General features: G+C 47.7%; 1 protein-coding gene across 1 annotated transcript in view; it reads right to left on the bottom strand.

The window, feature by feature from the left end:
- Window positions 1-13,728, bottom strand: part of LOC137504622 (uncharacterized) — an 80,287-nt gene that overhangs the window by 42,158 nt on the left and 24,401 nt on the right. Inside the window, exons 2-3 of the mRNA XM_068233204.1 lie at window positions 10,001-10,286; window positions 8,506-8,651 (exon numbers count right to left, since the gene is read on the bottom strand). Of these exons, the coding sequence (XP_068089305.1) occupies window positions 8,506-8,651; window positions 10,001-10,286 (432 nt within the window). The remainder of the gene's footprint in view (window positions 1-8,505; window positions 8,652-10,000; window positions 10,287-13,728) is intronic.

Genomic DNA, 13,728 nt, shown 5'->3' on the forward strand with positions numbered 1-13,728 from the left:
TGTCTGGGACCTCCTGTTGTGTTTATTTACAGCCCTGGTATCACCGCTAGGTACCAGGGCTATTATGTCACGCTGCCTGCCTCATTGACTGCCTGCTGCCACACACTCATCCTCCTTCTCCTGCTGCTGAATTTACCTCCTGCTGTCTGTGTGTTTCCACTGCCAGGGAGCACATACAATGGCGCTTCCAACATTCGTGCGCCCACCAGCTATTTGTTACGCTCAAAAATAGCTGCATTTCTTTAAAAAAAAAAATGGAAAGAGAAATAAGTGAAGAAGAAGAAGACGATATAGAAAAAGGAGAAGGAGAAGAAGAAGAAGAAGAAGAAGAAGAAGAAGAAGAAGAAGATGAAGAAGATGAAGAAGATGAAGAAGATGAAGAAGAAGATGAAGAAGATGAAGAAGAAGAAGAAGAAGATGATGAAGAAGAAGAAGATGAAGAAGATGAAGAAGAAGAAGAAGAAGATGAAGAAGATGAAGAAGAAGAAGATGAAGAAGATGAAGAAGATGAAGAAGAAGAAGATGAAGAAGAAGAAGAAGAAGATGAAGAAGAAGATGAAGAAGAAGAAGATGAAGAAGAAGAAGAAGATGAAGAAGAAGAAGAAGAAGGTGAAGAAGATGAAGAAGAAGATGAAGAAGATGAAGAAGAAGAAGAAGATGAAGATTAGAAGATGAAGAAGAAGAAGATGAAGAAGAAGAAAAAGAAGAAGACAATATAGAAGAAGAAGAAGAAGATATAGAAGAAGATATAGAAGAAGAAGATATAGAAGATAAAGAAGAAGAAGAAGAAGAAGAAGAAGTATATACAGTACTGAACAAAATTCTGGACACAACTTCTCTTTCCACCTTTTTTTTTTTAAAGGAACATCCCCACATAATCACTTGCTGTTGTTACTTGGAAAAAAAGACGTTTCTTGCATCATTCACCCTCAAAACAAGTGTTGGAAGCTATTTAAGGCCAATTCGAATAGTCAGCTCGAATAATGAGCTCGAATACCGACTCGAATAGTCAGCTCGAAGTCCGAGGTCGAATCGAATAGTAAAAATTATTCGACTCGAATATTCGACTGACCTCGAATAATTTACTATTCGAATTCGACCAAACTCGAATTTTAAAAAGGGGTATTTGAGCACCACTGCATCCAGCGGGCTCAATGACACCGACAGCCCCGTGGACCCCTTGGAGTACTGGGTCAAGAGACTGGACATCTGGAGCGAGCTTTCCCAGTACGCCCTGGAACTCCTATCCTGCCCTCCTTCCAGTGTCCTCTCAGAGAGATGCTTTAGTGCGGCCGGTGGCGTGGTCACAGAGAAGCGTTCTCGGCTCTCCCACGCCTCTGTGGACAAACTCACCTTACTGAAAATCAACCAGGCTTGGGTGGAAGGTGAGTTCCTGGCCCCTATTGTCGGACACAGGGGGACATGAAGTGGCTGCTGCATGTGCTGTTGTTAACTATGCCTGCCTTTATAAAGACAGTTACTACCTGCCTAGTGCCTACCTTGGTTAATTTTTTGGTGTTATGGTACTACTACCAGTAAGTTGCCATGGTCCTCCTTCTGAGCTGCTGAACTGACCGCCCGCTTTGTCCTCCTGACTCAGTCGCTACTACACTCTGCGTTCACACTGCCCGGGTCACTGGGTGCATTTAATTTTTTGGCCAGCACTATGATGCTGTGCTACTACTACTACCACCAGTATGTTGCCATGGTCCTTCTGTGCTGCTGCTGCTGCTGCTGCTGCTGAACTGAACGCCCGCTTTGTCCTCCTCCTCCTCCTGACTCAGTCGCTACCACGGTACCACCAATGCACTCTGTCTGCGTTATCACTGCCCGGGTCACCGGGTGCATTTAATTTTTTGGCCAGCACTATGACACTGTGCTACTACTACTACCACCAGTATGTTGCCATGGTCCTTCTGTGCTGCTGCTGCTGAACTGACCACCCGCATTGTCCTCCTCCTCCTGACTCAGTCGCTTCCACCAATGTACTCTGTCTGCGTTATCACTGCCCAGGTCACCGGGTGCATTTAATTTTTTGGCCAGCACTATGACACTGTGCTGCTACTACTACCACCAGTATGTTGCCATGGTCCTTCTGTGCTGCTGCTGCTGAACTGAACGCCCGCTTTGTCCTCCTCCTCCTCCTGACTCAGTCGCTACCACGGTACCACCAATGCACTCTGTCTGCGTTATCACTGCCCGGGTCACCGGGTGCATTTAATTTTTTGGCCAGCACTATGACACTGTGCTACTACTACTACCACCAGTATGTTGCCATGGTCCTTCTGTGCTGCTGCTGCTGAACTGAACGCCCACTTTGTCCTCCTCCTCCTCCTGACTCAGTCGCTACCACGGTACCACCAATGCACTCTGTCTGCGTTATCACTGCCCGGGTCACCGGGTGCATTTAATTTTTTGGCCAGCACTATGACGCTGTGCTGCTACTACTACCACCAGTATGTTGCCATGGTCCTTCTGTGCTGCTGCTGAACTGAACGCCCGCTTTGTCCTCCTCCTGACTCATTAGCTACCACGGTACCACCAATGCACTCTGTCTGCGTTATCACTGCCCGGGTCACCGAGTGCATTTAATTTTTTGGCCAGCACTATGACACTGTGCTACTACTACTACCACCAGTATGTTGGCATGGTCCTTCTATGCTGCTGCTGCTGAACTGACCGCCCGCATTGTCCTCCTCCTCCTGACTCAGTCGCTTCCCACTGCTGCACTCTGCGTTCACACTGCCCGGGTCACCGAGTGCATTTAATTTTTTGGCCAGCACTATGACGCTGTGCTGCTACTACTACCACCAGTATGTTGCCATGGTCCTTCTGTGCTGCTGCTGCTGAACTGAACGCCCGCTTTGTCCTCCTCCTCCTCCTGACTCAGTCGCTACCACGGTACCACCAATGCACTCTGTCTGCGTTATCACTGCCCAGGTCACCGGGTGCATTTAATTTTTTGGCCAGCACTATGACACTGTGCTGCTACTACTACCACCAGTATGTTGCCATGGTCCTTCTGTGCTGCTGCTGCTGAACTGAACGCCCGCTTTGTCCTCCTCCTCCTCCTGACTCAGTCGCTACCACGGTACCACCAATGCACTCTGTCTGCGTTATCACTGCCCGGGTCACCGGGTGCATTTAATTTTTTGGCCAGCACTATGACACTGTGCTACTACTACTACCACCAGTATGTTGCCATGGTCCTTCTGTGCTGCTGCTGCTGAACTGAACGCCCACTTTGTCCTCCTCCTCCTCCTGACTCAGTCGCTACCACGGTACCACCAATGCACTCTGTCTGCGTTATCACTGCCCGGGTCACCGGGTGCATTTAATTTTTTGGCCAGCACTATGACGCTGTGCTGCTACTACTACCACCAGTATGTTGCCATGGTCCTTCTGTGCTGCTGCTGAACTGAACGCCCGCTTTGTCCTCCTCCTGACTCATTAGCTACCACGGTACCACCAATGCACTCTGTCTGCGTTATCACTGCCCGGGTCACCGAGTGCATTTAATTTTTTGGCCAGCACTATGACACTGTGCTACTACTACTACCACCAGTATGTTGGCATGGTCCTTCTATGCTGCTGCTGCTGAACTGACCGCCCGCATTGTCCTCCTCCTCCTGACTCAGTCGCTTCCCACTGCTGCACTCTGCGTTCACACTGCCCGGGTCACCGAGTGCATTTAATTTTTTGGCCAGCACTATGACGCTGTGCTGCTACTACTACCACCAGTATGTTGCCATGGTCCTTCTGTGCTGCTGCTGCTGAACTGAACGCCCGCTTTGTCCTCCTCCTCCTCCTGACTCAGTCGCTACCACGGTACCACCAATGCACTCTGTCTGCGTTATCACTGCCCAGGTCACCGGGTGCATTTAATTTTTTGGCCAGCACTATGACACTGTGCTGCTACTACTACCACCAGTATGTTGCCATGGTCCTTCTGTGCTGCTGCTGCTGAACTGAACGCCCGCTTTGTCCTCCTCCTCCTCCTGACTCAGTCGCTACCACGGTACCACCAATGCACTCTGTCTGCGTTATCACTGCCCGGGTCACCGGGTGCATTTAATTTTTTGGCCAGCACTATGACACTGTGCTACTACTACTACCACCAGTATGTTGCCATGGTCCTTCTGTGCTGCTGCTGCTGAACTGAACGCCCACTTTGTCCTCCTCCTCCTCCTGACTCAGTCGCTACCACGGTACCACCAATGCACTCTGTCTGCGTTATCACTGCCCGGGTCACCGGGTGCATTTAATTTTTTGGCCAGCACTATGACGCTGTGCTGCTACTACTACCACCAGTATGTTGCCATGGTCCTTCTGTGCTGCTGCTGAACTGAACGCCCGCTTTGTCCTCCTCCTGACTCATTAGCTACCACGGTACCACCAATGCACTCTGTCTGCGTTATCACTGCCCGGGTCACCGAGTGCATTTAATTTTTTGGCCAGCACTATGACACTGTGCTACTACTACTACCACCAGTATGTTGGCATGGTCCTTCTATGCTGCTGCTGCTGAACTGACCGCCCGCATTGTCCTCCTCCTCCTGACTCAGTCGCTTCCCACTGCTGCACTCTGCGTTCACACTGCCCGGGTCACCGAGTGCATTTAATTTTTTGGCCAGCACTATGACGCTGTGCTGCTACTACTACCACCAGTATGTTGCCATGGTCCTTCTGTGCTGCTGCTGCTGCTGCTGAACTGAACGCCCGCTTTGTCCTCCTCCTCCTCCTGACTCAGTCGCTACCACGGTACCACCAATGCACTCTGTCTGTGTTATCACTGCCCGGGTCACCGGGTGCATTTAATTTTTTGGCCAGCACTATGACACTGTGCTACTACTACTACCACCAGTATGTTGGCATGGTCCTTCTGTGCTGCTGCTGCTGAACTGACCGCCCACATTGTCCTCCTCCTCCTGACTCAGTCGCTTCCCACTGCTGCACTCTGCGTTCACACTGCCCGGGTCACTGGGTGCATTTAATTTTTTGGCCAGCACTGTGACACTGTGCTACTACTACCACCAGTATGTTGCCATGGTCCTTCTGTTCTGTGCTGCTGAACTGACCGCCCGCATTGTCCTCCTCCTCCTGACTCAATCGCTTCCACCAATGTACTCTGTCTGCGTTCACACTGCCCGGGTCACCGGGTGCATTTAATTTTTTCGAAGGGGGTAGGAGGCGCCCGTATAGTGTGTTGAGTGTTCCCTTTGTACAAGGAGACTCCACTTGATAAATGGTTAAGAGGGTTTATTTAGCACAATAGACAACGCGTTTCGCGGTCCAAGCCGCTTCTTCAGGTCAATTACAGGTGCTTTTAAAACAAATAAATGAAATTAAATAAAATTAAATAAAAACAATAAAGGAAGCACAATAAAAGAAAACATAATAAAAACTTACTGGCAGGGCACTTGGAGTAAAATATGCATACTGACATATGATGATATAGACATATATAGACATATATACATATATAAATTGATGATACGTTAAGTTACAACGACAAACTGTTGGGATCCCTAGGATCCGGTAATGAGTAGCAGTAATATACGTTTACAATGAATACAAGTAGTAGTAGTAACGATATCGAGGTTCACAGGTGTACGTTAGCTCGACCGCTTTCTGTTATGTTGATAGGTGGAGGCGGAAGGAGGTATATATGTGGTTTTTTGTGGGATCTACATCAAGGGTAGATTATATATATGCGGTAGTAGATACTGTGGAGGTAGGGATGGTCCTAGAGGGAAGGAGGGAGGGGGGGGGGGGGGGAAGAGAGAGATGATTGCTGCGAGTAGAATAGCTGTGAGTGGGACTGCTACGAGTAGGACCTAATATACGTTGTCCACAGGGGATGGGGTGGGGGGCGGGATTTGGGGTACCTCCTATACTTAATGAGGTCGTGGGGGGAGTATTCTTCCCAATATTGCTGGAAAGGAGACACTGGGTTAGACCAATTGAGGTCAAAGTGGGTATCTAGGATATGTGTGAGGGCACCCCAGTGTGTCCTAGTGAGACACACGGGATAGCCCAGGAGGTGTAGATAGAGCTGGAGGGGTCACAGGGAATATGTTATTATATATATATATATATATATGTGTCACCTCTTGGGGTATAGTAGTGAGCAGAGGGGGTAGTCTAAGGGCTAGTACTACGGATCCTCTTAGGGTCGGAATCTGTACTGCATTAAGTACAGGCTATAGGATTTGAGTGGGGGCCCCATGTGGGTGTGTAGAGTATCTTACCTTATCAGAGAGCCCGGAGAGCCAGAGCGCCAAGCCGGTGGCTCTGTGAGTGAGCGTTTAAGAATGTATCTATTCCGGAAGAGGAACGGACTCTCCATCCACTATATCATTAATAGGAATCATATACCTCAATATCCTACCTACCACATAGTATTAGAGAATATTCTCTCTCCCCTCCCCCTCACCCACTGATAAGAAGATTAGAAGCAGAGTTTAGGATACTAGTAATTTACTCCCATCCAGGCTCCCACAATTCTCGGGACTGATGAAGTATTATTGGTGGGATTGAATTTACTACATTGCGGGAATTGATCATTCCTTTCCTTGTATACACAATCTGTAAACCTTAACTATATCTCTAACTCATATAGAATTTATGTTCATAAGTGTGTTCATAAGTGTGTTGCTGATGCCCTATATTAGGTCCTACTCGTAGCAGTCCCACTCACAGCTATTCTACTCGCAGCAATCATCTCTCTCTTCCCCCCCCCCCCCCTCCCTCCTTCCCTCTAGGACCATCCCTACCTCCACAGTATCTACTACCGCATATATATAATCTACCCTTGATGTAGATCCCACAAAAAACCACATATATACCTCCTTCCGCCTCCACCTATCAACATAACAGAAAGCGGTCGAGCTAACGTACACCTGTGAACCTCGATATCGTTACTACTACTACTTGTATTCATTGTAAACGTATATTACTGCTACTCATTACCGGATCCTAGGGATCCCAACAGTTTGTCGTTGTAACTTAACGTATCATCAATTTATATATGTATATATGTCTATATATGTCTATATCATCATATGTCAGTATGCATATTTTACTCCAAGTGCCCTGCCAGTAAGTTTTTATTATGTTTTCTTTTATTGTGCTTCCTTTATTGTTTTTATTTAATTTTATTTAATTTCATTTATTTGTTTTAAAAGCACCTGTAATTGACCTGAAGAAGCGGCTTGGACCGCGAAACGCGTTGTCTATTGTGCTAAATAAACCCTCTTAACCATTTATCAAGTGGAGTCTCCTTGTACAAAGGGAACACTCAACACACTATACGGGCGCCTCCTACCCCCTTCGAAAAACAATCCTGTATTACCCCACGCGTGGGGTCCTTCACGACCGACGAGAAGTGAAGCCTTTTTCTAAGGAGCAGCGACCGATCACTATAAAGACCGAGTGGGGACGGGACTTCCCCACAAGCCTGTACAAGTGGTTGCCTCTAAGCAACCTACACTTGTGAGTATATTTACTCTTAATTTTTATTCCCTTATCTGAAGGTAATACACCATAAGGGCTCCTGGTACCCCTGCGGTTTTTTTCTTTTCTTTTCTCCATAATTGACCATTTAATTTTTTGGCCAGCACTATGACGCTGTGCTGCTACTACTACCACCAGTATGTTGCCATGGTCCTTCTGTGTTGCTGAATTGACCGCCCGCATAGTCCTCCTCCTCCTGACTCACTCGCTTCCACCAATGTACTCTGTCTGCGTTCACACTGCCCGGGTCACCGGGTGCATTTAATTTTTTGGCCAGCACTATAACGCTGTGCTGCTACTACTACTACCAGTATGTTGCCGTGGTCCTTCTGTGCTGCTGAACTGACCGCCCGCATAGTCCTTCTCCTGACTCAGTCGCTACCACCATTGCACTCTGCGTTCACACTGCCCGTGTCCACTGACAACTCTGCTGCGATGTCATTGCTAATTGCTGCAAAAAAAAAAAAAAATTACAAAAACCTCTCTGGAGCCTTTTTGGCGTCAGCCACTCATCCTCCTCCAGCGGTACCTTCGCCGCCAAGTGCCATTGGAACTCGCCTTCACCTCTTTGATTGCTTAACGCGTATATCCCTTTTTAAAACCACGTATTACCAATTAATAGCCCCATTTACAGTGGTGATTTGTCTTTAAAAGCCATTATGTTGCCCCTTATCACCTCGATAATCCATGCAATTTGGGGGATTGTAGCATGTATGGGGGCTTTGTTATTAATGTTAAAAGAAAATCCGCCTCCGGGCGGGAATCCACACGTGATTATGCCATTCACGGAAGAAAATCCGCGTGGTTGCGTGGACACGGACGAAAATCCGCATGCGGCGGGGCCGAATGCGGATTTTTTTTTGCAACCACGCGGATTGCCGAATTCGTGGATGAGGCACATCCGAGCATCCCTGATATAAAGTACAGTATTCAATTAGCCACTTCCAGAAGCTATAGGTCCATTATTATCCGAGGACGAACACAACTTACCAGCCGGCACCCCAAACACCTGAACTTCACACAGCTGGAGGAATTGGTGCTGCCCAAAGATGACGATGTTCACATATTGTCCAACCATATCGTTACACTGGAAGGTCAGAGCGCTACTGTTCTGTATGGAGGAGATCACTGCACAGCTGTAACAACATAGCAAAGGGAAGACAATAAAAGGATGTGTAGTAAGTGCAGATAGGGTTGCCAATGTGACCTCCTTAGGGGCTGCCTCTGGCTACCTAATATTAGAGTGCCCCACAGGCTACATAATACTGCGGGGCACATCTGGCTACCTAATACTAGCATGCCCCACAGGCTACATAATACTGCGGGGCACATCTGGCTACCTAATACTAGAGTGTCCCACAGGCTACGTAATACTGCGGGGCACATCTGGCTACCTAATACTAGAGTGCCCCACAGGCTACATAATACTGCGGGGCACATCTGGCTACCTAATACTAGCATGCACCACAGGCTACATAATACTGCGGGGCACATCTGGCTACCTAATACTAGCATGCACCACAGGCTACATAATACTGCGGGGCACATCTGGCTACCTAAAACTAGAGTGCCCCACAGGCTGCGTAATACTGCGGGGCACATCTGGCTACCTAAAACTGGAGACCACACCTGGATACCTAATACTGGGGGCACATCTGGCTACATAATACTTGGGTGCACTTTGGGCTACCTAATATTGGGTTGTATCTTAGGCCACAAGATACTGGGGTCATCTTTGGCTACCCAATACTTGAGGCATGTCTGGCTACCTAGTACTAGGTGCATATGTGGCAACCAAATGCTGGAGACCACATCTGATTAGATAATACTCAGGTGCGCCTCGCCCTACCTAATACTGGGTTGCACTTCAGGCTATGTGATACTAGGGGGCACCTTTGTGTCCAACTACTGTGGGCACATCTGGCTCCCTAATATTGAGGGGCACATCTGGCTATATAATACTTGTCATCACCTCTGGCTATCTAATGTTATTTGGGGGCTCATCTTCATCAGTAATTCTGGGACACACATCAGGCTACCTAACACTGGGATGGGTTGTTGGGGTCCCTTGATAGTTCATTAATAGATCATGAAGAAAATTCCGTACACAGGCCAGGTTAAGGAACTTGCACTTTTATTGTCCCATCACACAACAATACAGCAGCTGGCCGTTATCCCCTTTAAATCTTCCGCATCACGAGATCACTTGCTGGCGCATGATCGAGGAACAAGGGAGCCACTCTGTGGTCGCCATCCTGTGTTAGGCAGTCGCAGAGTGATTAAGAATAAGCTAAAAACCTACCTCTTTTCCCGAGCCTCTGAGACTACAGAATGCAGGTAGAAAAGCAACATAAAACTACTTTTATTACTAATATCAATAATACATTTTACCTGGGGCCTTAAGTAAGTGACGCACCACAGTTTGTAGATACACACCTGCTTTATCCTTATGTAAAATAAAAGTTACACAAATAGTAAACATTACCTTGGATTATTATTTCCATTGTTTTCTGTAGAGTTCCCGATAAGGATACTGGCACCGGCCAGCCGATCCCAGCAGCAGTCTCCTCTGTTGGTGATTATGACTTTGGAGATTTTATAGGGCTGCAGTAAGTCCACCCTCCACCAGGGGGAGACATCATTGTTGGTGCAGGCGCAAGAACCAGAAAGGAAGTTGGAGTCCAAGTTGCCATCAATAGCTTTATTGGCAGCACTGTCAGCATTGTAGGTAGAGGACTGTGCTGCTTGACCTTTCAGGGCAACATTTCCATCTGTGTTAATGAAATATAAACAGATGAGAACTTGTTGAAACATTTTAGGAACCATAAACCCCAAACTTTATTTGTGTAAACATGTAACAGGACAAACCACAGGTGTACCTATGAATCATGAGGACTCCCGGCAAAACTTTGATGGGCCCTCAATGTTTCCACCCCTTCCCTTGCTAACCCCTGGTAACCCTCACAACCTGGGGCCCATCTTGAAAGGGTCATAAAAAGTATGAACATGGTGATCTTCACACCCATAACAAGCGTAGCTACAAATACACTTTGTCTGAAAGATGGACTCCTTTCTCAGATGGAGTAAAGTAAGAGTTGGGGTCCCCTAGATGCTCTGAGCCCCCCTGCGGCTGCAGGAGATCTTCCCCTGTAGTTATGCCCCTGGAGAAAACTATTCCTCCTTTATTGCACAAATCCTAGTGTTGTTCAGCTCCCTAAACAATACATGAAAGATGTGACAATATGAAATAGACACTTGGAAGAATTAATGCTATTTCTTCCTTAGAATTAATGAAGCGTACATATTTGTACTGTACCCAACTAGAATAATTGTGCTTCACTGAAGCTCTCTTGTGTTGGGTTTATTTTGCTTCATCGTTTGATAATTTATTAATTCTTGATTGTATATAAAAACAAAGGAAAAAGACAGAAGAGACAAAGGGCTTGATTCTTTATGCGGTGCTAACCTACTTAGCATGTCTAAAGTCTTTAGGCGCGCTAACCAGGGTGCTAAATAGGTTAGTACCGGTTTTGTCAATCAGATCACGCGCTAACTACCGCGCGCAAAGTTTTGTGCGCGCAAGTCCTATGCACGCGCTAAGTCTATAGGCTTTAATGGGCACTTCGCGCGGATCGCCCTGCGCTCGTAAACTTTTATGCGCTGTAAAGAATAGCGGAGATGCCGCCGCATGGGCAAGTGGCATGGCGGCCATCTCCACGTTCCAGCTGGCGGCTTCTGCCGTGCAGCTACACGCTACTTGTTCGCCTGGTCCTTCTAGTGCACACAGATTAAGAGCTACGCGCGCGCGTGCCAGACGACAGGACCTTTATGCAAGTAAAAGGGGAGTCAGCTGATCAAGCCGGTCAGCTGACTCCAGCTATGCTCCGGATTGACTGAGTGACTGGGGCGGCGCTGTGGAGTGCTCTGGGTATTTATAGGGCTTGCCTGTCTGTTGCGAGTTGTCTGCTGTTGTGAATGCTTACGTGTGAGCACTCAGACCCTAGTCAGATCTTACAGTGTGTTAGAACCAGCCAGAGCTGGGAATTCACACTTAGTCAGATTCCATTGATAGCTTTAAGTACTATTGTATTATAGATTTGTGTACCATTCTTTAGTCTAGTTCCCAGGTGTTGAAACCAAGGACTTCACACCTAGACTAGGATATTGCTATATTTCTACTGTTTAACTGTTATGATCTCTCGCCTTCCTGACTACTCTCTTGCTTACTGATTCGGTACTTCTGCCTATCTGATAACTGTTGCCGACACTGCCTGTACCTTGATACAGAATCAGTCTTCCGCCTCTGTACTATATCTGTCCGTTCGTTGCTGACCTTGCTTGTTTGGCCTTTCTGCCCTCACTGGTGGGTCTTGCAACTAGTGAGGAAATTCTTAACCTAACCCTTAGGTGATCAGCCTTGCTGTACTGTCTGTTGATCACCTGCTCCTCAGGAGATCATCTTGCAGCACAGTCAGTGGTCCCTGCTCCTCAGGTGTCCACTGGCTGCAGTGCAGTCTGAATCCCCTGCCCCTCAGGGGATCCTTGGCTGCAGTATTGTCTGTATCTCCCGCTCCTCGGGAGATAACTTCTCCAATTACTGTTGCACCAAACACAATACCACATTAGGTGTCCTGTGTCTAGCTATACTAGTATTATTGGTGATTCTGCAGATCACCACATAATCTGGTATAGCATCTGTATTATTGGTGATACTGCAGATCACCAATAATCAGAAAAATCTGTGTTGCTGACACCAATCGTTACAGAACAGCAGACCAAACATTATGGACGCACTGCGTAGTCATGTTGAAGTCCTGACCACCGCGGTAAACGGTCTTTCCGGGGTGAATATTAATCAACAAACCCAGATTACACAACTGTCTGGGGCTGTTCAGGAACTTCAATTGACTATAAATACAGTGCGATCCCCTCCAGTCACGGACCTTTGCATGTCCGTACCTGAAAAGTTTTCTGGCCATAGATCTGACTTTCAGAATTTCAGGAATCGTGTGTTGACTTATTTTGAGTTGAGGCCTACCTTGTCAGGAACTGAGTCTCAAAGGGTAACATTCATAAAGACCCTGTTGTCAGGTGATTCTCAAACCTGGGCATATAGCCTTCAACACACACAAGCAGTAGAACACAGCAGTACATGCATCCAGCTATATTGAAGTGGTCAGTAGGTGCTCGTCAGCCAATCAGGATGCACTGTCATACACCCTTTACCTGCCATACCACATCTATCAGCCATTAGCATTCAGGTGGGAGGCTTCAGTTGGACGCCATCGCAAGATTGCGTCGCTAGCAGGACCGCCCTGTGCAGGCATCCCTCCCACAGGGGTCCCTCCCTAACCGCACACCTGTCCACCATGTCCTAGAGCTGAAAGAAAACGTTTAAAAACACACGATTGGTTCGCACGATGGCCAGGGGCCCCGGGCCTCTCTCACTGGCCGGGGCCCCAAGGCCAATATGCGATACCTGAAGGGGAGTGCAGGTGGGCCTGGACCTCTCACACCCAGGCTCTGGTCCTCTCACATCCAGAAAACCCACCAACACTGCCTCCATACTGAATGCTAAATTCAACACACACAAGCAATAGAACACAGCAGTCCATGCATCCAGCTACATTTAAGTTGTCAGCAGGTGCTCGTTAAGTGGTCAGCAGGTGCTCGTTAGCATTCAGGTGGGAGGCTTCAGCTGGATGCATGTACTGCTGTGTTCTATTGCTTGTGTGTGTTGAATTTAGCATTCAGTATAAAGGCAGTGTTGGTGGGTTTTCTGGATGTGAGAGGTCCAGAGCCTGGGTGTGAGAGGTCCAGGCCCACCTGCATTCCCCTCCAGGTATCGCATATTGGCCTTGGGGCCCCGGCCAGTGAGAGAGGCCCGGGGCCCCTGGCCATCGTGCGAACCAATCATGTGTTTTTAAATGTTTTCTTTCAGCTCTAGGACATGGCGGACAGGTGTGCGGTTAGGGAGGGACCCCTGTGGGAGGGATGCCTGCACGGGGCGGTCCTGCTAGCGACGCAATCTTGCGATGGCGTCCAACTGAAGCCTCCCGCCTGAATGCTAATGGCTGCTAGATGTGGTATGGCAGGTAAAGGGTGTATGACAGTGCATCCTGATTGGCTGACGAGCACCTGCTGACCACTTAAATGTAGCTGCATGCATGTACTGCTGTGTTCTATTGCTTGTGTGTGTTGAATTTAGCATTC

This window comes from Hyperolius riggenbachi, chromosome 4 (assembly GCF_040937935.1).
Source record: "Hyperolius riggenbachi isolate aHypRig1 chromosome 4, aHypRig1.pri, whole genome shotgun sequence".
In the NCBI taxonomy this organism is placed as follows: domain Eukaryota; kingdom Metazoa; phylum Chordata; class Amphibia; order Anura; family Hyperoliidae; genus Hyperolius; species Hyperolius riggenbachi.